This window comes from Artemia sp. Qi Xiang Cuo, chromosome 8 (genome assembly GCF_049724085.1).
Source record: "Artemia sp. Qi Xiang Cuo chromosome 8, ASM4972408v1, whole genome shotgun sequence".
In the NCBI taxonomy this organism is placed as follows: Eukaryota; Metazoa; Arthropoda; class Branchiopoda; order Anostraca; family Artemiidae; genus Artemia; species Artemia sp. Qi Xiang Cuo.
Window position 1 is genome coordinate 57,094,402 of NC_142801.1, and position 23,139 is coordinate 57,117,540.

The 23,139-nt window shown below is 38.3% G+C and overlaps 1 protein-coding gene across 1 annotated transcript in view; it reads right to left on the bottom strand.

Annotated features, from left to right (window-relative positions):
* Positions 1 to 20,219: 20,219 nt before the first annotated feature.
* LOC148949599 (glutathione S-transferase LANCL1) overlaps positions 20,220 to 23,139 on the bottom strand; it is a 97,428-nt gene continuing 94,508 nt past the window's right edge. Inside the window, exon 10 of the mRNA XM_089093029.1 lies at positions 20,220 to 22,131. Within this exon, the coding sequence (XP_088949155.1) occupies positions 22,061 to 22,131 (71 nt within the window). The 3' untranslated portion in view covers positions 20,220 to 22,060. The remainder of the gene's footprint in view (positions 22,132 to 23,139) is intronic.

Sequence of the window (23,139 nt, forward strand, 5' to 3'; positions counted from 1 at the left end):
ACAAATTCTAATTACCGATCAAATAATACCCGGTAAATGAAACGAGAATTTGTAACATATAACCAAGTATTTACCGTGACATTGAAACTTTTTGGTACTCTGAAAAAAAGATCGTTCACTGACTTGTATGATTATTATAATAACCCATTTTTCGCGAGTAAAAACTTCGTAGAACAAACGAATCGTGATCTCCGGATTTTTTGCAAACAGTGCGAATATTTTAGTTATATAACAGCTCTGTTACGCAACTAGTATTTTCACTGGTTTTTACAACATACTTTCGGGTTTCGTAAATTTAAAGTGCCTTTTTCCTTGTCAGAGTAAAATGTCGTGCAAGGATAAAGTATAATCGTTTCAGCTGTACATGTTTACATAAAAAAAAAAAAAAAAAATTACTTGTCCCTATAATTAGTGGCATTAGTTCACGAAAATGTATGGATAGGGAGGGGAGAGGATTCTTTTCACTTTTTAATGAAGATACTTAAAGATTATTTTCAAAATCTAGGTGGGAGGGCATACAATTATAAAAACCTATCAGGGAACTGGTTACCTAGACCTTTCAAATGCTCCTTCTGTAGCTGCAACTTGCAGCTTAATATTGCCCGCACAGAGAAGAAACCACTCGGGGCGTACACGTCGCTTTTTTTGTCACAGGTAAACATTACAAAAATACTCTGGGCTAAGCTTTATAATGCCGAGGTTTTGCCTCATGTACTGTTCCTAGCATCATTTTGGGATCCTCTGACAGCCACGGATAAGAAATTTATTAGAAAACGGTTTTTCAAATTTGCTAAGTTTCTTCTTCAACCCTTCTTCCCCAGTGGGTCTTGAAATCGTTTCCTTATGAAAAAATATTTGATTGTCGAACCTATTCACCGTTCTTAGTGTTGCCGGTCGGGTCTATAACCTGTGTAGTAAAAAGATGGACCCTCTGGATGGGTATTCTTTTCCTAATGGTTTTTAGTTGGTGTTACGTACTTTTGTGTATAGTAATTTTTTTTCTCTCTTTTTGTAATCCATCGTTTTCACTTCGTGTGTTGATGGGTTATAAAATATTTCTATCATTCATTCGTTATTCTTAATGAAGATACAAAAACATGTATTTTCCAAAACCTAAGGGGTTTTGAATTATGATGTAAAAGGGTATTTTTTTAGCAGCGAGGGGGGGGGGGGGCAGTTAGTTTTATTCGTTCAAATTTCCGAAGACAAGAGCAACCCTGAAGACAGATTAATTCCTTATTGTTGTTCTTTCGCAAAGCTTATAGAATCAGATTATAAAAATGTATTACTTAAAAATTGTATTAGAACTACAGCATACACTACTACAGACTAAATAAATGTTATTAACACTCATTAAAGTCATATATTTTTCTGAAATAAATATATAAGCTTCATCAAGTTTAGTTTTACCCATCAAAAGTTACGAGCATGAAAAAATGTGCCTTATTATCAAAAAAAGGGGGAATACCCCCTAAAAGTCATAGAACCTTAATGAAAATCAAAACACAAGATTAAGCGTAATAAAAAACCCTAGTGTAGATGTTTCAAGCTCCTATTATCAAAATTCCTTCCCCATACGGAAATTAAAAAAATCAAATAAAATTCTCAAATTTGAAAAGCCTTATTTTCCACGCGGGGTATTTTTCGGGGGGGGGGTATTATTTCGGGGGGGGGTATTTTCCGCGGGGGTATTTTCCGGGGGGCTATTTTTCACGGGGGGGGTATTTTCCATGGGAGTATTTTCGCCGGGGGGGGGGGGTAAACGCCGGCCACCGTATTTAATATATGTTATGCTTCACCACCACCTCCCCCCCCCTAATGTGCAAATATATAGCCCAAATTTGTTTCTAAACTATTATATATTCATCCAATTTTATTTTATTTCATTAGGGTTAACCACTCTTGACTTTTTAGAAAGGCCCATATAATGCAAGAGTACCTAATTGTTTATACTTCGGCTTAATAACGGAAAAAAGGGGGACTTGTTTAATGTAAACGTGGGATTGACCCAAAACTTTCGTGGATCGTTTTCTGTGGGTCAAAAACATCAAACAGCTAGTTTTTTGTTTCTAACAGTGGTGGATCCAGGGGAGGGCCGAGGGGGCACGCGCCCCCCTAACATTGTCTAAAGTAGTGTAATTTACTTAATTAACGCAAGTTTGCGTTATTAAACTTACTCCTAACGCAAGTTCATCGGATCAAACTTCGCCTCCCCCCCCCGAAAAATTCCTGGATCCGCCAATTGTTTCTAATAGGTTTGAAAGTTACAGCCGTAAGTCCTCGGGCCAAAAGAAACCTAATGCAATGAGCATTGTTCTAGGTCACGGTCTCTAAAAATTAAGGCTAAAAAAGGGGGCCAAGAAAACTTTTTTCCTGATCGGCTTGAAACTTATATCCTTAATTGTTTGGCAAAGGGAAACACTTGCTGCATTGAGGACCCCAATGCAGCAGGGAAAATGGAAAAGAACGTTGATTCTTCTTAAAAAAGATGTAATACTTGGCAAAAAAAGGCCAACGGAGTTTTTTTTACCCCGACAACTTCCTATAGAAGGGGTGGCCATAGAAACTTGAAAGGGGGCTGATTCGATTGGAGAGGGCACGTTTTAGTGCTCTTTTTCAGGGCCGAAAGCTGTTGGTGGGCAACTAGTCTCCATCTCCACCCTTTTGGGTGGGGATGGAATTAAGGGCCAACAACCCTTAATTGTGTAAATGACTCATTGTTCACCGATGGGTTCTAGTAACAAAGGTGGCCATGTTTGTTCCTGGTTATCCGATCAGCTAGTAGTTCTCAGGGATCGTTCGCTACGCTAAGATTCGCAGATTTGCCTAAGGCTATACTGTAAAAGGGGCAAACGCACCTGAGTAAATCAGACGACCCCATGTGCATCCGAGCTTTCAAATTATCTGCAACATCTCGGGAATGGCTCCCAAGCCATTCAAAAATGTTACGTCTCCGATCCACCGAAACGTTTTAGCACATAACCCTATATGGGGGTTAGATCTTATTCACGCCGAAGTAGCGTGGCAAATCAAGACACAAAAATAGGACATCTGCAATATCTCTGCAATGACTTGGGGTATCAAATTAACGCTTTAAGGGAGTGTTAGGGGGCAAAGTGGACCTCAAGTTTTAACGATGGGAGAGGGAAAGTGGGAGGGACAAGAACGATTTTCCCCGACCCACCTAAATGGTTTTGTAATACAAGCTTCTATGGAATCTAGAATTTATCCACGGTTAAGCACCGAAGTAAATCAAAAGACACGCTATGATACTAGATGATCATAAAAGCGTAGCAGCAAAATCCTGGGAACGATTCTGAGGATCAAGTTAAAACTTTCGTGAAGCGTGGGGGGGGGGACTAGACCCGAAATACTGACTTTGAAGGAGGGACATAGGGGAAGGAGCTAAAGATTTGATCTCCAATCTGTTTAAAATTCTCAGTGCTATGAGCTCCTCTTCGGCTAGAATTGAAAAAAAAACCTTGTGTACCATATCAATATAGCGTCTCTGCATTATTTAAGGGACAGCTTGGGAGATCGAGTTGAAATTTTCATGGGATACTGGGGGCCAAGTGGACCTAAACTGATCGAATAACAAAAACTCCAGGGTCAACACAGCCCGCCAGAGCCCGTGGGCAAGTGTCGTATGTTATGCCCTGGGGGCGTATAAGGTTTTTATGCGAGGGGTTTCCAAATAGTTCAAAGATCAGGTAAGCCCGACACCCACCCCCACTCAAAAAACTTATCAACAATATTTTGTTCCAAAACTTAAGGGGAGCTGACCCCTGACCCTCCCAGCATACCCCTCCCCAAAAACACCTTATTAACGATATTTTATTCCAAAAATATGGGAACTCACCCCTGACCCTCCTGGATCTGACCCCCCCCCCCGCAAAAAACAACTTATTAACGATATTTTATTCCAAAACATATCGGAGCTGATCCCTGGTCCTCCAGGGCTCGATACCCCCCTCTCCCGAAAAAAATTATCAATGGTAAATCATGGGAGCTGACCCTTTACCTTCCCTCCATTACCTGACCCCCCCTCCACCCCCCCCCCCAAAAAAAAACAACCTATTAACAATTTTATTCCGAGATCATGGGAGCTGACCCCTGGTCCTTCTTCCATGGGCCATCCCCCCTCCCCCCCAAAAAAAACAAAACAAAAAAAGCAAAAAAAATGGCCTTTACTTTTCTTTAAAAAACGTCTTTTTCGGAGTTTTTTTTTTATTAATTTATTAAAAAGAGTATTGCTTTGTTGTAATAAAGAGGATGTCACGAATCAATACAATCTGATAAGTTTCCTGATTTTTTTTTTTTTTTGCCTTAAAATTGAGGCTTCCTTGACCCGGAAATTTTTAATTAAGATGTCTACATGATATGATATCTGAAAGCAGATGAGTGTAAAACCGGTTCCTATTTTTCGAGCCAACAAGCAATATAACCATATTTACTTCCAAAATTTATTGCCCCCATTTAGGTTCCCTTTCTGCGGTCTACTTGAGAAAAACAACACTTCAACACAAATTCATACAGCCTATTTTTTTATTATTAATGTTTTTTTTTTTCAATAAGAGTTTTTTATTAGTGAATTTGTTTTTTGCGTAGGAGCCCATGTAAACCTTTCTACTAAACCTTTCTGGTGATGACTGGGTGTACACTGATATTATCTAATATTGGTATGCATGTACTGGTAAGAGTGTAGCCGAATCTTTCAGAGGTAAGGGTTCATGTGGGAGGAGATAGAAGAAGAGTGTCTTTACTATAAACTATTCATTTATTCTACAAAGTCTATATATATGGTTTGAAACAAACACAAGAAATGAACTTTGCAGAAGTATTGCACGGGAGGAAATACTTGTAAGACTTCAGAAATCTGTATATATAATTGTTTCCAAGGTTCTTAGAAACACGTTCTATTGTATCTAAATTGTCCGAGTTCTACTTTCTGGTATTACAAACCTAGTTTTTCTGATTCCAATCTCCAAAGGACAGAGCGTCATAAAGTCTATAAACCCGTGTTCTACTTAGGGTTTCTAGAGTCCAATAGGCTATAAATTTCAAAGATAAAATTTACCCACATTGCATTAAAATTAGGTTTCATGTTTCCCGTTCTAAGAATTACATTCAAACGTCTTCAGGGTTTGTCAAGAAAGTAATAGGACCGATTTTCTTCCGCCGTGAATGCACTTCGGAGCATGCGTGCGCTCACTGAATTCGGTAGAGGGCGTTCATAGCTAACGAACGAGCGGCTGGTAATTTGTCTCCGAGCACCTGGAGAGTCAGGCAGGGGCGGATTCAGGACCTTTTTTTAGGGGGGCACAAAATAGGTTGATTCGATAAACTTGCGTTAGGAGCAAGTTTAATTAACGCAAACTTGCGTAAATTAAGTAAATTACACTACTTTCGACGACGTTCGGCCCCCCCCCCTGGCTCCACCACTGGAGTCAGGACAGGCATTTTTGCGTGACGTGTTTCTGTGATTGGTTCAAGCCGAAAATACAGCGTTCGTTAGAACAGAGGTAAGTGATTAAATTTTGAGTGAAACTGGTACATTTGCGAAAGAGACGTTTGATATGATCAAGCAGGCTTACCCAGATGTTGCTTTAGCAAGAAGTGGTGTTTTTCGGTGGCACCAGGCCTTTTTGGAGGGCCAGGAAGAGATTGCCGATAAAGACCGTGCTGGAAGACCTTCGGCCTCGACAAAACTGACAATGTGACTCGTGTGCGCAAAGTTTTGAACTCAGACCGTCGACTTAGTATTCTTTTAATTGCCCAAATGTTAAATTTACTAAAATTTATCGTCCGTGAAATTATGACGGTACATTTTACCATGTACAAGATGTTCACGAACATAGTCCCAAAAGTGCTCACTGACGACCAGAAATTGCGGGGAGTGGAAGTGTGCCAAGAAAATTTGAACACGTTTGAAAGTGAGCCCAATTTTTAAATAACGTTATCACAGATGACGAGACCTGGATCTTTGAATATGATACCGAGACTAAAAGGCAATTATCCGAGTGGCACACGTCGGCGTCTGCTCGCCCAAAAAAGGCAAAAACGAGCAAATCCAAAGTGAAAACGATTCTCATTGTCCTTTTTGACGTCAAAGGCATCGTACACCATGAATTTCTTCATCCTGGACAAACCGCCAATACCAAGTTTTATGTGGAAGTGCTCAAGAGACTCAAACGAAGGGTCAATCAGGTCTGACAAGGCAGCTCAGCCGACTGGAAGTTGCACCAAAAAAATGCCACGGCTCACACCGCGTTTCTCCTGAACAGCTACCTGACCGAGCCCGGCATCCCAACGCTTCCACAGCCGCCTTACAGCCAAGATGTGGCATCCCCGGACTTTTTTGTTTCCTCACCCGAAAAGGCCGATGAAAGCAACAGAAGCGACAGAGGAGATCCAAGCAGCGTGCACCGCGGCTCTCAAGGCTATTTCGGAGAATGCATACCCTGATGCCTTCAATGCTTGGAAATCGCGCTGGCAGTGCTGCATTGACGCAGAAGGAGCCTATTTTGAATGTTTTTTAAAGAATTGTAACGATTGGCTCAATAAATGTTTTAAATCGATTCAGTCCTATTACTTAACGTACAAACCTTCGACACCCACACGGCCAAGGAACCTACGAGTGTAATTTTCAGGCCGATTCGAGGGACGAAATTTGAGGTCCAGTTTTTGTGCGCCATGAATCTTTTAGCCCTTTGGCCTGGAATAAAAAAAAAAATCAAAGTCAAGCAACTGGGATTGAAACATAAATATTAAGAGTCTTAACTGATCGGGGACAAATTTAAGCTCATTTTCGGGAGGGTTTTCTTGACCCATTATGACTCTTCTCCCCAACGCTCCGAAGGTTTCAGATTCATCCTCAAAAGTCGTACCCAGATTTCGTGCCGGATATGCCATTTTGATAGCGTGGATACATGGTTTCTTTTGTATACAATCCTGCCCCTTCTCAAACCCAAAATTAGAGGTCCATACCATCCCCAGCACCCTTGGAAGTTTTAACTAGGTATCCAAAGCCATCCTTGAGATGATGCGTTTACTTTGGTACATGCATTCTTTCCATTTACGTCACAACAGTGCATTCAACCAAGCAAGTTCAAAAATTTACCTGTGCTGTATTCCGTACCAAGTACACTGTGACGCAATCTATTGGATAAGCAAGCTAATTATTGAATAAGAAAACTAACCACAGGCGGACGTAATTTATTGCAAGGCACTTTTGGAAAACGGGGGGATTTAATTGCCCCCCTTGCCAGTAAGTTTTCGTTTAATGCTATTCGTTTTTAACATAATTTTTTGAAGGGTTGAAGGGAAATACAAGAGATGGCTGAATCGACGGGAATCCCCGCGATTCTGGAAAAATTATCGCAAATAGACGCGAAATTAAACCAGCTTCAAGATATTAAAACTAGCGTTTCTGCAATCGAATCACAACCAGCGTCCCTCAAAACTGAGACTAGAAGGTGAAAAATCTGAAATTCACCATTAGCGTAACCTATTGTCTGAAGAAAAAAAGAGATCGGAACAACTAGAAAAAGAGATGAAGCAGCAAAATTTAATTATCTATAACTTGAGGCTGGCAAATCCACTCCAAAGAAGTCTTGTAGAAGAGGTTATTGCCGCGATAAATCGGTATTTACCCCAAATAAGTCTTTCTAGGCGCGATTTCAAGGACGTTTTGCGTCTTGGATCAAGTAAACCGGGTGAAGTGCACCCTGTCTTGGTGAAATTCATCAATCGCAAACTTTGCGATATAATCTTGTGTAGTGGCCGGCATTTTAAGAAGTTTGATATTTCGGTAGCCCCGGATTACACCCGTTTAGAGCGTAAAATGCATCAGGAGCTAAAACCGATGCTAAATGATGCTTTGTCGCGTGGTCAGGACGCCAAATTAAGAGGAACAAGCCTCTTGATTGACGACCAAACATTTCTGTATAACCAAGTCACTGGTAGAGTTGAAAGGTTGATTGCGAAACCTAATACAGCGCCAAGATCGCAGTCTCAGCAAGTTCACCCGTAAGCTCCAGGGACCCAGAACCCTCAAATTGTAGACCACGGGGCCAGCTCTAGTATGAACGCAGCTACCGGAACGCCTCTTACTTGGCCAGATCAAACGCACAAAATGGTTACCCGCGGAAAGGCCAAGAGAGGTCTTGGACCGGAAACCGGAAACAGAAATGTCCGTAAGAATAGCAAGTCAGTAATTTACGGAGAAAATGCAACTGCTGATCAACCGAACAGTTTGGATTCACCCCCGACTGATGACGCTGGGAATTCTCCAGAGGATATGAGTGACGAGGACTAGAATCCGTGTGGCCATGTACCTATTTGCGTGTATCGTGAACTTGGAATAGGGTGCTGGAATATTCAAGGTCTCAAAGAGAAAACTACATTACTAGCTAAATTGTGTGAGTTGGACATTATTTGCCTGGTTGAGTCATGGCATAAGAGTTCTGATAATCTGCAGTTTGTCTCTTTACAAAATTATTCATTTTATGCAGTGAATAGAAACATTTCCAAGAATAATCGGTATTACGGAGGCGTAGTCGTGTATTTCAACCGGAATTCGTTTTCTTCGGCAGTTAGGGTCCGGAGCCGTTCAGAGAAAATTGTGTGGGCTAGATTCAAGTGCGAGCATTCATTTTTTATTATTGGTTGTGTGTATCTTGCACCGCAAAATAGTTCTTACGCGTCAGAAGACACATGGACTATATTACATGAAGAAACTTGATCAATACAACATGAGTTCACGGGGAATAGCTTAGTTGTAGTGGGGGATTTTAATGCGTATACTTCAAATGTATTAGAGGTAACTTCCGAATATTATTCAGATGTGAGTGCAGAGGTTCAGCCGGAAGTCTTCAGGATACCACGGAGCAGCGACGATCAGTTTAGAAGAATTAATGTTTGGGGAAAACATTTATTGGCATATTTTGAAGAAAATGGCCTGGCAATTTGTAATGGAAGATTTGGCAAAGACAGAGGTAGAGGTGAGTACACTTGCTTATCGGGGCCTAACCCAAGTGTCATTGATTACACTTTGGTGGATATGGTGTTCGCTGACTGCGTTGTTGATTTTGAGGTTCTCCATTTGTTGGGTTCAGACCACTTTCTGATAAAACTTTCTCTCCAACTTTCTAGGGTATTTAATATTTTTTCTTCCCCCAGCCTAGCTTTACATCCCGTACTCTGGCGACAAGGTGGTTATGACATGACTGGACCGGTGAAGAAACGAAAACACTGAAAGATCGGTTTTGCTCGGAAGAAATTTTGGATAAGCTAAAGGATTTACGTGAGCTTTCTTCAGACCCTGAAGTAATTACGGCATCCCTGTCGCAACTCCTCCATGAGGTAGCTGGCCAGGTCCTGAAACCAATACCGTCAAAAACGGGCCCTTTTGATAAAGAGTATAAACTCAGTAAAGTTGGCCGATTTACTTTACTTGATATGGTAAAAAAAAAGGCTAATAGCCCAGAGCAACGACAAGAAGCTCTTACAACATTTAGCTTAGCTAGAAAAGAACACAAGGGTTTAGTAAAGTGGAAGAAAGCATTATCATAGGCAGCGCGCTAGCGCTGCCTAAGTAAAGAACGATGTGGGCACAATGTGTTGTTTTTTGGTTCTCCATACCCGGGCACTTCGTATCGAAGGAGTTGTTGCAGAAACTTCGAAAAGGGCTCATTCGATTGAAAATCCGAGTGGCTAGTGCCCTTTTTAATAGCCTAAAGTGATTGGAGGGCAACTAGCCCCCCTCCCACGCCCATTATTCCCCCAAACGCATCCAATCAAAACTTTGAGATAGCCATTTTGTTCAGCGTAGTTGATTTCCAGATAGAAAATATGTTCTTGAGGAAGACACTCCTCCAAAACCCTCAGGGCAAGGGTTTTAAGTTATGCCCTGGGGGCATATAAGGTTTTTATAGAAGGCGTTGTCGTAGAAACTTCAAAACAAGCTCATTCGATTGGAAATTCAAAGGGCTAGCACCCTTTTTAATAGTCGCAACTAGCCCACCCCCCACGCCCATCATTCCCCCCAATACCTCCAATTAAATCTTTTAGATAGTTAACTTGTCCAGCGTTATCGATTTTCAGATAGTAAATATGTTTTTGAGATGGACACTACCCGAAAATTCTTGAGTCACGGGGGTTAAGATATACCCTGAGACTGTTTAAGATTTTTATAGAAGGTGTTGTTGTCGGATCTTCAAAAAAGGGCCATTCAACTAGAAATTCGAAGGGCTAGTACCCTTTTTCATAGTCGACAATAATCGGAGGGCAGATAGCCCCCCCCCCCCACGCACATCATTCCTCAAAACACATCCAATTAAAATTTTGAGACAGCCATTTTGTTCAGCGTAGTTGATTTCCAGATAGAAAATATGTTTTTGAGGAGGACACTCCCCCACATACCTCATGGCAAGGGTTTTAAGTTATGCCCTGGGGGTATATAAGGCTTTTAAAGAAGGCGTTGTCGTAGAAACTTCAATAAAAGCTCATTCGACTGGAAATTCAAAGGGCTAGATCCCTTTTTAATAGTCGAAAGTGATTGGAGGGCAACTAGCCTCCCCCCCCCCACCCAGCATTCCCCCAAACACATCCAATAAAATTTTTGAGATAGCCATTTTATCCAAGGTAGTTGATTTCCAGATAGAAAATATACTTTTGAGGAGGACACTCCCCCACAACCCTCAGGGAAAGGATTTTAAGTTATGCCCTGGAGGCATATAAGGTTTTTATTGAAATCGTTGTCGTAGAAACTTGAAAAAGGGCTCATTCGATTTGAAATTCAAAGGACTAGTAAACTTTTTTAATAGTCGAAAGGGATTGCAGGGCAACTAACCCCCCTCTCACGCCCACCTTTTCCCCAACCACATCAAATCAAATTTTTTAGATAATCATTCTATTCAACGTAGTTGAAAGTTTTGGATATTGTATCTTTAAGGATGACAACCCCTCCCCCCACAGCCCTCAAGGCAAGGGTTGCAAGTTAAGCCTTGTGGGGCATATAAAGTTTTTATTGAAAGTGTTGTCATATAAATGTAAACAAGGTTCATTCATATTGAAGCTGAAAAGGCTAGTGCCTTTTTTAACAGTAGAAAGTAATTGGAGAGTGACAAGCGCCCCTCTAACACCCACCATATGTCCAAACATGTCCAGATAAAATTCTGATATATCCATTGTGCTCAACATAGTTGAAGGTTCTGGAAACATTGTCTTATAGGATGATAACCCCCTCAGAGCCCTCAGTGCAAGGGTTGTATTATATTAAAAACCTTCTTTAAAAACCTTATATACCCCCAGGGCATAACTTAAAACCCTTGCCCCGAGGGATGTGGGGGAGTGTCCTCCTCAAAAACATATTTTCTATCTGAAAATCAACTACGCTGAACAAAATGGCTATCTCAAAACTTTGATTGGATGTGTTTGGGGGACTGATGGGCGTGGGGGGGATAGTTGCCCTCCAATCACTTTCGACTATTAAAAAGGGTACTAGCCCTTTGAATTTCCAATTGAATGAGCCTGTGTTGAAGTTTCTACTACAACACCTTCTATAAAAACCTTATATGCCCCCAGGGCATATAAGTTGTAGGGCTCATTCGATTGAAAATTCAAAGGGCTAGTACCCTTTTTAATACTCGAAGATGATTGGAGGGCAACTAGCCCCCCCCCCCACGCCCATCATTCCCCCAAACACATCCAACCAAAATTTTGAGATAGCCATTTTGTTCAGCGTAGTTGATTTGGTGATAGAAAATATGGTTTTGAGGAGGACACTCCCCCATAACCCTTAGGGCAAGGGTTTTAAGTTATGCTCTGGGGGCATATAAGGGTTTTATAGAAGGCGTTGTCGTAGAAACTTCGAAAAGGGCTCATTCGATTGGAGTGGCTACTGCCCTTTTTAATAGTTGAAAGTGACTGGAGGGCAAATAGCCCCCCCCCCGGCCCATCATTCCCCCAAACACATCCAATCAAAATTTTGAGATAGCCATTTTGTTCAGCGTAGTTGTTTTCCACATAGAAAATATGGTTTTGAGGAGGAAACTCCCTCACAAACCTCATGGCAAGGGTTTTAAGTTATGCCCTGGGGACATATAATATTTTTATAGAAGGCGTTGTCGTAGAAACTTCAAAACAGGCTCATTCGATTGGAAATTAAAAGGTCTAGTACCCTTTTTATTAGTCGAAAGTGATCGGAGGGCAACTAGCCCCCCCCCGCGCCCCTAATTCCCCCAAACACATCCAATCAAAATTTTGAGATAGCCATTTTGTTCAGCGTAGTTGATTTCCAGATAGACAATATGTGTTTGAGAAGGACACTACCCCAAAACCCTCAGGGCAAGGGTTTTAAGTTATGCCCTGGGGGCACATAAGGTTTTTATAGAAGGCGTAGTCTTACAAACTACAAAACAGGCTCATTTGATTGGAAATTTAAAGGCCTAGTACCCTTTCTAATGGTCGAAAGCGATTTGAGGGCAACTAGCCCCCCCCCGCGTCCAACAGTCCCCCCAAAGACATCCAATCAAAATTTTGAGATAGCCATTTTGTTCAGAGTAGTTTATTTTCAGATAGAAAATATGTGTTTGAGGAGGACACTCCCCCACAATCATCAGGGCAAGGGTTTTAAGTTATGCCCTGGGGGCATATAAGGTTTTTTATTGAAGGCGTTGTCGTAGAATCTTCAATAAAAGCTCATTCGATTGGAAATTCAAAGGGCTAGCGCCCTTTTTAATATTCGAAAGTGATTTGAGGGCAACTAACCCCCCTCTCACGCCCAACTTTTCCCCAAAGACATCCAATCAAAATTTTTAGATAGCCATTTTATTCAACGTAGTTGAAAGTTTTGGATATTAGGTCTTCCCCACAACCCTCAGGGCAAGGGTTGTAAGTTATGCCTTGGGGGCATATAAAGTTTTTATTGAAAGCATTGTTGTAGAAACTTCAAAAGGGATCATTCAATTGGAAATTGAAAGGGTGAGTGCCTTTTTTAATAGTTGAAAGTGATTAAATAGCGACTAACGCCCCTCTCACGCCCACCATTTTCCCAAACACATCCAATCAAAATTTGGAGATATTCATTTTGTTCAACGTAGTTGAAAGTTCTGGAAATTATGTCTTTTAGGATAACCCCCTTAGAGCCCTCAGTGCAAGGGTTGTAAATTATGCCCTGGGGGCATATAAGGTTTATATAGAAAGTTGTTTATATGATTTATAGAATAGATTTTAGTCTTCCTCAAATCCAATTTTTATTTACAAGATATTCTACCTATCCGTGAGATAGAAACTTTGCGAGTCGCTGGCTGGACGCTGGTCTTCTTCATTATTCATCAAGAGAAGTAGAAATCTGGTAAAAGTTAAAAGACTGTGGCATTTCAGAATCCTTGCAGAATAGTTGAAATATCTAAGAGCTATGTTTTTCTAACCGAAATAATAATCAAAATTAGTATTACTTTTAATCCTCGAAAATTACTGTATACAAAACTTCAAATCCCGTATCAAAATTCATCATTTATCTTTGAATATTAGTTCGTCGAAAAAAAAACTCCTTTAGGTAAACTTCAGAAGTATATTAGAACTGCGGGATGTGGCTATAGTTATCGTGAATGAAAATCAACTTATCCACTCTATGTGGACTGAGGCCATTTTTTTTCTAAATCACTATCATAGTCACTATCAGACCTACCACCAAAAATAGTCTTTCTGCGGTCGCACTAGTCGCAGGAATAGACAATGACTTGCTGGCAAGTGCGGCGACGGACGATAGTTAATCGTAATTGGGTCTCCGGTAAAGAAGAACTTTGCCGTCACCGTCGTCTTTGGTTTCTTCCTATGTCTTTAAAAGGATGAAGTATAGTGCAACTTGATTCCTGATTGGTTCCAGCTCTTCCCGACTAGCTACTCTTTTTTAGACAACCTTCTTGTTCTCTTTTTCAGCCTTCTTTTTTTGGCAATGTTTCTTCAAACTAAAAAAAAAATTCAAAGAAAATCTCTTTTTCAAACCACCCTGGAGGTAGAGGTCAAGGAGCGTTTTTTATAGAGATATCGCCATTAGCCACTAATCCTCTGATTACTTTTCATTAAAAACAATTATGGAAAATTTTAAAAATTGTTTTTAATGAAAATTAAAATAAAACAAGTTCTTACTAAGCCAAATTTAATGAATGCGTATTTTTTAAAAAAAATATTTAGTATGGTCCACTAAGCCTCTTTTAGAGCCTGTGGATTACATTTATAAAATTCACATATATTGTATATTATATTTTAAAAAAAACCTCTTTTCCATACCATCCAAGAGGCAGAGATCTAGGTACATCTTTTTTAGAGTTTTCGGCAGTTTCTTTTACTCGTTAATATTAGTCAAATATTACTTTTAAATAGTGCAAGCAAGTGAGAAACTAGTAGTGAACTTACTAGTTGTCTACTATAGCCACTAATCCTCTCTGATTTTTATCAATTATATTTACTCAAATTTAATATATATACATTTTGAAAAAGTATTGAGTATCTTCCGCTAAGTTTCCCAGAGCCCAAGTTTTCCCATATGAAGTAACTTTAACCAAAATTATAGAAACATTTATTGCTTCTGTAGATTATAACGGATTGTAGACATGCCTTTATGCAATTTCCCACGCCTTAGAATAGTTTATAGAAAGAGTAGAGGTACCCGAAAATCATCTTGCCTGCATACATACCAGGTTTGATTTTATACCAGCCATGCAAAACCTACCTCTTTCATAACAGGACAATTTTTCCCCTTTGAACTTAAATCAGACATTGAACTTAAATTGAATATTCAGACATTAAAAAAAAAAAAAAAAAAAAAAAAAAAAAAAAATGCAGAATAGCGAAAGAAAAAAAAAATTAAACTTACTATCCAGCTGTCAAATTGACCCTCTTTCTTTTTATTAGCCTATTCAACTAAATAAAATGAAGAGGTTCAAAAGAAATTTTGTCACAGGAGAATCTCATCAAACACTTTGTGAAAACTGGAAGTAAAAAGTGACTTGGACCAATATTTAGCAAAACTAAAAATGGAATTCTCATTACAATTGCTAAACCGACAGTATTGGCTCTTTATGCTGATTCTAAATATATAAAATTCTTTCAGTTTATTGTTCATTTTTTTCAGAACAATCGAAAAGTAAAACAAGTATGCCTATGGGGTCGACATCACCCAGTAGCCCCAGGAACACTGGCCCCAAATTATATAAATTATCTGTTGTTCACAGATAGGCTGTAATAAAAAATGTCGCCATGTTCGGCCCTGGTTATCCGATTAGCAAGAAGGCTTCAAATTGTACGTTGGGGGAGAGGGAGGGAGCTAAATAATTTTTATCCGATTCATTAAACCTTTTTTGCATTATAAGCGTCTCTGGGTCTTTAATCTGTGTATTGTTAAGCAGCAAGGTAAATCAAAAGATATTATGTTACCAGGTTATCGAGATGGCGTACCTGCAACATTTCGGGAACGGCTTTGGGTATAAAGTTGAAAATTTCGCTGAAAGTTTGGGTCAGAGGTGAAGTGAGAGGCCAGAGCTAAAATCAAAAGACACTATGTGCATCTAGATTATCAAAACACCCAAATCTGCAATATGGTGCTTGTCTGTTAAACGAAACACACCCAAGAATTACACTATGTAAGATCTGACAGAAACCGGTTTGTACTCGGTTTGCCCCCCTCACCCAGACCCCAGTTTGCCCCTCCAGCTTAAATTTAGTTCCCTCCAAAATCTTATAAAAACTAAGATAAATCTGCATAATTCAAGCATCAACAGAAACAGATCAGTTTATTTTTAAATTATATTTATCTTTATAGTACTATAAAATACCTTTATAGTACTTTTATAGTACTAAAAAGTATCTTTATGGTACCAAATGGCTTGTTTTTTACTGTCATTTTCACTTGATTTGGGAAGATTGGCCTCAACCCCCCCCTACCCCAGGATTTTGATGAAATTACGACACTGCTGGTATCAGCCCGCCTCCACGGGCTCCATCCTCGAAGGGCCTGTGCAAAATTTTGTCTAGTTCTTTTTTTATGTGAAAATTTTCTTCACAATCTACTTGTATTTTCTATTCTATTTATAACTAAATAAAAAAACAAGTTTTTTTTTTTTACTGAAAGGAAGGAGCGACATTAAAACTCAAAACGTCCAGAAATTATTCCGTATATTAAAGGGGCTGCCCCCTCCTTAACCCCTCGCTCTTTACACTAAAGTTGTTTATTATTTAAAAAAAAACAAAGTTGTGAGACAGAGTCAAACTTTAATGTAAAGAGCGTGGGGTTGAGGAGGGGGCAGCCCCTTTCATATACGGAATAATTTCTGCTCGTTTTAATTTTAATGCCGCTTCTTGCTTTCAGTAAAAAAAAAAACTTGTTTTTTTTTATTTAATTTCTGAACGTTTTTGAGTTAATGCAGCTTTGATTTTGGCTCAGCGTACGTGAATAATTTAAACAAAATTTGCATATTAATTTTATTTTTTTGCTAAATGGCTTTCTCGAAATTTTGTTCAGACGTAACTTACGAATTAACTTACGTAACGAAGTTCTATATTCGTATATTTTTATTACGTTTATTAGGGGGGTCCGGCCCCTGGTCAATACCTGGCTCTTTACGCTAAGTTCAAATTTTGTTCCAATTCTTCAAGAATGACCCCTTAATCACAAAAGAACGTTAATTAGAATAAATAGCTTTAATGAAAGTACAAAAAAACTTTAGCGTTTAGAGCGAGGTAATGAGTAGGGGGCAAACCCAATCATATACGTATTAATTTCTGTTCGCTTTAAATTTTGATGTTGCTCCTTACTTTCCATTGAAAGAATTGTTTTTTTAATTATTTAATTACTGATCGTCTTTTTTAAATAATGCTGGGAAATCCGGCGCCCCCTTCATAGCAATGTTCCTTCCCCCATGAAAACTTCCTCCATGGAAAGATCATCCTATGTAACACCCCACCCACCCCCACCCCGCAACTACCAAAAAAATCCCCCCTGAAAACTTCTGTATACTTCCCAATAACCAATAGCCTACTATATGTAAACATTGGGCAAAGTTCATAACTTGCAGACCTTCCCCCGGGGACTGTAGGGGATTAAGTCATCCTCAAAGACATAGTTATTGTATTTTTCAACCGTGCTGAACAGAAGGTTATCTCAAAATTTTAATCGAATGTCTTTGGGAAAACAATGAGCGTGGGAGGGGGCCTAGTTGCCCTCCATTTTTTTGGTCACTTAAAAAGGGCACTAGAAATTTTAATTTCCGTTCGAATGAGCCCTCCCGCGATATTCTAGGACCACTGGGTTGATAAGATCACCCCTAGAAAAAAAAATAAATAAATAAACACGCATCCATGATATTTCTTCTGGCAAAAAATACAATATTCCACATTTTTGCTGATAGGAGCTTGAAACTTCTGTAGTAAGGTTCTCTGATACGCTGAATCTGATGGTGTGATTTTCAATTAAGTTCTATGACTTTTAGGGAGTTTCTCCTTTTTTGTCAAAATAAGGCACATTTTCTCAGGCTCGCAACTTTTAATCGGTGAAACTAAACTTAATAAAAGTTACATATGTGAAATCAGCATAACAATCTGGTTGTTTTGACTTCTTTAATGGTACTAAAAGTCCGTTTTTTGAAGTTTCGGTTACTATTGAGCCGGGTCACTCCTTACTTTACAGTCCGTTACCACGAACTGTCTGATCAAAATATCTTTTATTTCACAAGTTTTTATGACAAAATAGAAAGGTGAAAATCAAAAGTGGTTCATTGTGAAAACATTTGAATATGTTGCAAAAAGACATGTGTTGCCGGATCCAGTCTTGGACACTTACGCTTCTTGTCTGAAATTTAGAAATTGAAGCTTATAGAAACACTAAAATTGTTAAATTTTACTTAAAATTCTAAGTTTTTAAGACTGAGAGATTTTCTTCAACCGGAAAAGTATGCTGACCCTCCCCCACAGATATAATCCATTTGCTTTTATGATTATAGTAAATGTTAGGAATGTAAAATTATATATAATTTACTTGATTATTTAGATTTCGTTCGAATATACAAAACTGATAAAACTTGATTGAAACTCTTTTTATCATAAATGAAACTGAGCCAAATACTTAAACTACAATTCTTTTATTAATAGCTATAATTGCCCATATAAAGTAGCTTGTAATTGCCCCAGTAATGCCTATTTCGCATTCGCTAAGTGGACCTATCCCTCTGGTTTACTTGAAGTCTGTAAGAATTTAAACTTAATTCTGACTGGATTGTTTTTAGCAGACAATTTTAGATCAATTTAATTCTTATGTTAAGTAACTTACGTTACTAGAGGCCATATGAAACATCCTTAAGGTTCGGGATTTTCGATATTTCCTCATTATACAGTTAGCAATCCAGCATCCAGCTATCGCTGGAACTTTTTATAGAGCTCTCATTAATAGTTTATACTAACAGAACCTCTCTCCTCCAAGACAAATAAATCTACAGACTTTAAGTGGCTTAAGATACGGAATAGTAATGTGAAACAACCCTAAGATTTGGTTTTCTGACATTTTCTATTATGCAGTTAGCAATTTAGCTTCTGCTAGCTCTTTTTGTGGGTGCTCTCTTTGAGAGCTTACATTAGCAATAACTCTCTGTAATAATATAAACCTACACACTCCAATGGAATCCATGGAAAAGAACGGAAATCTATGAATCCATAGCCAAATAAAGATCCATGGAAGCATATGGAAAATCCTTGGTTCCATAAATAAATCCATGTATGTATCAGCCCTGATCACAGGTTTCATCAAACTTAGGTCGAAGAATAAGCTCTAGAGAAGGGTCTTCAACCTTCAACAACTTTTTCAAACACATTATCAAGTTGTTGATTTTGAGGAAATCACTCATGGCAACCCTTTGGGAAGCCCAAAGGTTTCGTATAAGGTTGAAGAACTATGGGTCAATGGATCACTTTGTTAATGGCTTTCTTCATGTAGTCTTACTATAGTACTAAATATGCGACAGAAAGAGATGGGCGTAGCCTAGATTTTACTTGGTGGAGCGCCAAGACCTAGAATTTTTCTCAGAATGCAAAATACACAAGAACAACTTTTTAAATTTCATAGCAACTGTTTTGTTTCTGACCCCAACTTTCCTTCCCGATTTCGTGAATTTTCATGCTTAGCCTGTTTCCTCTGTCTTTACCAAAAGATGATCAGGAGATCCCACACAGTCAACGCCCCTCTCCCATTTTGACTACATTTTAGGTTAAAGCATATATATTACAAGCCGAAACTGCCCAGTGTTGCTCGAGTAAGTTTATGATGGTTTATTGCATCTCATTTTTAATTTTTTGCAATTCCTGGCATCAATTTGTCACCAACTGGAACAATTTCTTTTATAGCCATTGCATTGCTCACGATTTTATTTTTTACATATTTTAACTGAGCCACTAGCCTTTCCCTGTCTAAGCAGGTGGCTTAGCCACGGGGATCCCCCGCTGAAGTATAAAAATAACTTGTGCGTGCAATAACTACTAAAACCTTTCTTAGCTGGATCTCTTCTTCCAAAAATGAGATAAACTCCCTACAAATCGGAAGTTTGGGTACGTAACTGTCTATAATCAGTAAATAAGGTTAATTGCATGTTTCTTTTTGCATGAAGGCCGTTCGAAGAGAGGGGATGCTGTGGCAAGCTGCCCCGGGCGCCATGTGGCTGGGGAGGAACAAAAAGGCTTCGCGTTAGTCATGTGCTAGTTAACATTAAAATTTTCCAGGGAAGGGGTAGGCACCAAGGGTAATTTTGCCCCCGGGCACCATCAATCCTAGAAACAGTCCTGCATGGAATCGGCCAACGAGTTGAAGAGTCTTAATTGTTTGGATTTTTTCCATTGCTGACGAAAATAAGTAGTTCAAGTTTTTTTTGTTTCTTCAATTTTTTCTCAGTTCTGCGTTTTTTAGACGTCGAAGTGCAGCGGTTTAAAATCATGATTAAGATGATAATACAAGGAAGTGGTCCAGTCTACAGGAAGGAAGCGTCATTTTTTATGACTTCATTACCACCTAACCTACATAGCATAGTGTTTTATGAAAAAACCACGCCTGTGAAACAATAAGCCATTATGTACCTTTAAATTGCTTCGTCACACAACAAAAATCACTTCCTACAAAGAATTACATAATATAAAGGTGAACGAACTTAAATAATGCTCGAAAAAAGTTTATTCAGGTACAAATAATGAGTTGAGAAACATACAAAAAAAAAAAAAAAAAAAAAAAAATCGATGATAGTATGAGATACATGAAACGCAAGTATAAGTATAGTCTCGCATCAAAGACGAATCAATTGTAAGAATAGAAGATTTTCAGTCTGTTTAGTTTACAAGCATGATAACCCAGACCTATGTATTTCGCTGGTGTTAAGGATAGAGGTGGGCGTTAAATCCTGTAGTTTTTTTTTAAAAAAAAAAAAAAAAAAATAATGGTAGCATGGGATACATTAAACGCCAAGTATAAATAAAGTCTCGTACCAAAGACATATATATTGTAAGATTAGAAAAATTTTCAGTGTGTTTTATATTACAACCATAACTACCCAGACCTATGCATTTCGATGGGGAGCTCGAGTTAAGGGTAGAGGAAGTTTGGGGTGCAAAATCTGCATAAAAACTAAACTTTATATTATTTATGATATATTTATTTTCTAAAGCATGCTTTATTATTCTTTCAGTATTGAGATGGGACAAAATTCCCACTGGTCCTCCCAGGAATGACACTTTGGATTAAGACACTTAGATCCTTGAAACTATCAATAAATTCAGTCTTTCTTTGGGTTCAACTCGATTTTTACTAGCATTCTCAGCAAAATCAGGTACGGAACAAGACAACAAATTATCACTTAAGGTCTATAATCCCCTTGAAACATGCGACTTTGCAATAAGTCTACAGCCATAATTTGCACAAAGGGGACAAGACACTTACATCTTTGGGATCATTAATTTTTGATTTATTCATTCATCGAGCCAGAATTATGATATTACCAAGACTTTTTCTTAGAGAATGGTCTAATTTTTTTGTTAATTAAAAAATTACTTATTTTTTATGTTTCCAACGTATTTTTGGATCTAAAAAAGATACAAAGCAAATTTTAAAGTAATCCTAGAGATGAATAAAGCTGACTCTCAGCTATAAAATAATATTAAAATTGTCTGCTTACATTGAGCCAGGTCTCCTTTGAACACTATAGGTAACTTTATTCAAGCCAGAAAAAATTAATGAATAAATTTTTATAGATCTTATGGTGAAGCAGAATTCTAAGGGTCGGCATTTAAAATTCTACGTGTAAGCGAAACACATATAACTGGTCTACGCATCTACTTTCTCAATCCCATAGATGGAAAATTAGATCGGATCGCCAGATTGAAGCATTCTTGTATAAAAACGTCAATATCTGTGGCATCAATTGGGGAACATGGGCAGGGGTGAAATTTACCACTTTGAATTCTTTGCCCTCTCCCCCTTTATGGTTCGAAAAATATATTGCTTGATATGTTCACTTAAAAACGTCTTTTTTTGTATTTTCACTGAAAAAATTGAAAAAAACAACACCCCCCCCTTAAATTTTGATTCGTATATTCCCCCCACCACTAATTTTCGTGAACTGACACCACTGCTCAGAAGGTACTTAAATCATTTGTTTTACCAAGAAGAATAAGTATCATTGCAATTGGAGTAAAAAGATAGTACAGAGAAAAATGTTTGCTCAACTTCTCCCTCCCTAGCGGGGGCTCAAGTCCCGATCGAAATATTTTAATTCAATGAAAAACAATAAGTGAAACAAAAGCAATCTTCAGAAGAAGTTACAGTCCTACCAACGCTCAGTGCTAGCTACTTGCGTAAATGATCGGTTCCCATAGCATTCAAATTTGTTCCGATAGCATTCAAAATAAAAATAAAACTTAATGTCGTAGAAATGCTAAAACTTCAGAAGAAACTAACGCTACTAAGTTTCTATCATAGAGAAATAAGAAACGTTATCGACACAAATTGCGCTTCAAAAACATCACGTGATCAAAAACCAGGGAATTTTGCTGTATCTGGTTCCATAATGTCGTAGAGAAAGTAAATTGTCCCCGCGAGACCTAGAAATAGAAAGAAAATTCATTTTAATTTATTGCATCCCGAACAAGTACTGAGTTGAATAAATAAATTCACATTACCCTAGCATAACTAGAGCGAAGTTACACACCCCTCCCTAACGCGTTAAAAATGTTTTATTAGTGACAGTTTGTAATTCCCATTAAACTATGTCATGTTTTAGACTGATATAGCTATCTTAAAATGTTAGTAAATAAATGCACAAATTAATTCACCATCAATTAGTGGGCAACAGTGGTTTGGGCGCCACGACTTTTGGTGTTGATTTATTTGTATTTAATGAGCTAAATACAAATAAGCCATTAGTTTTTGGTTACGGGCTGACATTTGTAAGATATATGAAATTGACAAAACAATTAATTTTAAACTATTATTAAACCATGATTGTGGATGATAGCGCTACATTTCAAAAAGTATAGCTAATACAGAAAAAATGATTTCTCATTTGGGTTCAGCATCCCAAAAATATGTTAGCAAAACATATCACAAATGGATAAAAATACACGAACTTGTTATTATTATATAATTTAACATCATTGATACATAATCATTTAACAGTAAACTTAATTGTTGATGATAGCGCTATAATTCAAAAAATGTAGCTGATACAGAAAAAATGATTACATATTTAGATTTAGCATCCCAAAAATATATTAGCAAAACATACAACAAATAAATACACAATACAGGAAATAGTTATTACATAGTTTTACATCACTGGCATACAGAGACATTTAACGGTAAACTTAATTGTGGACGATTGCTATATTTCAAAGAGCACAGCTGATACAGAAAAACTGACTCCATATTTGGGTTCAGCATCCCAAAAATAACATGAATCAGCTTAAAAAATATTGACACCAAATTTATTTCCCGTTAGTGGTGACTTAACAACGAATGCTTAAAGATAATTATGCTACGTATTTGGCATGCCCTTCCCCCATAGGCTAGTCTTTGACAATATGTTCTCCCAAATAACGTATAAACAAATC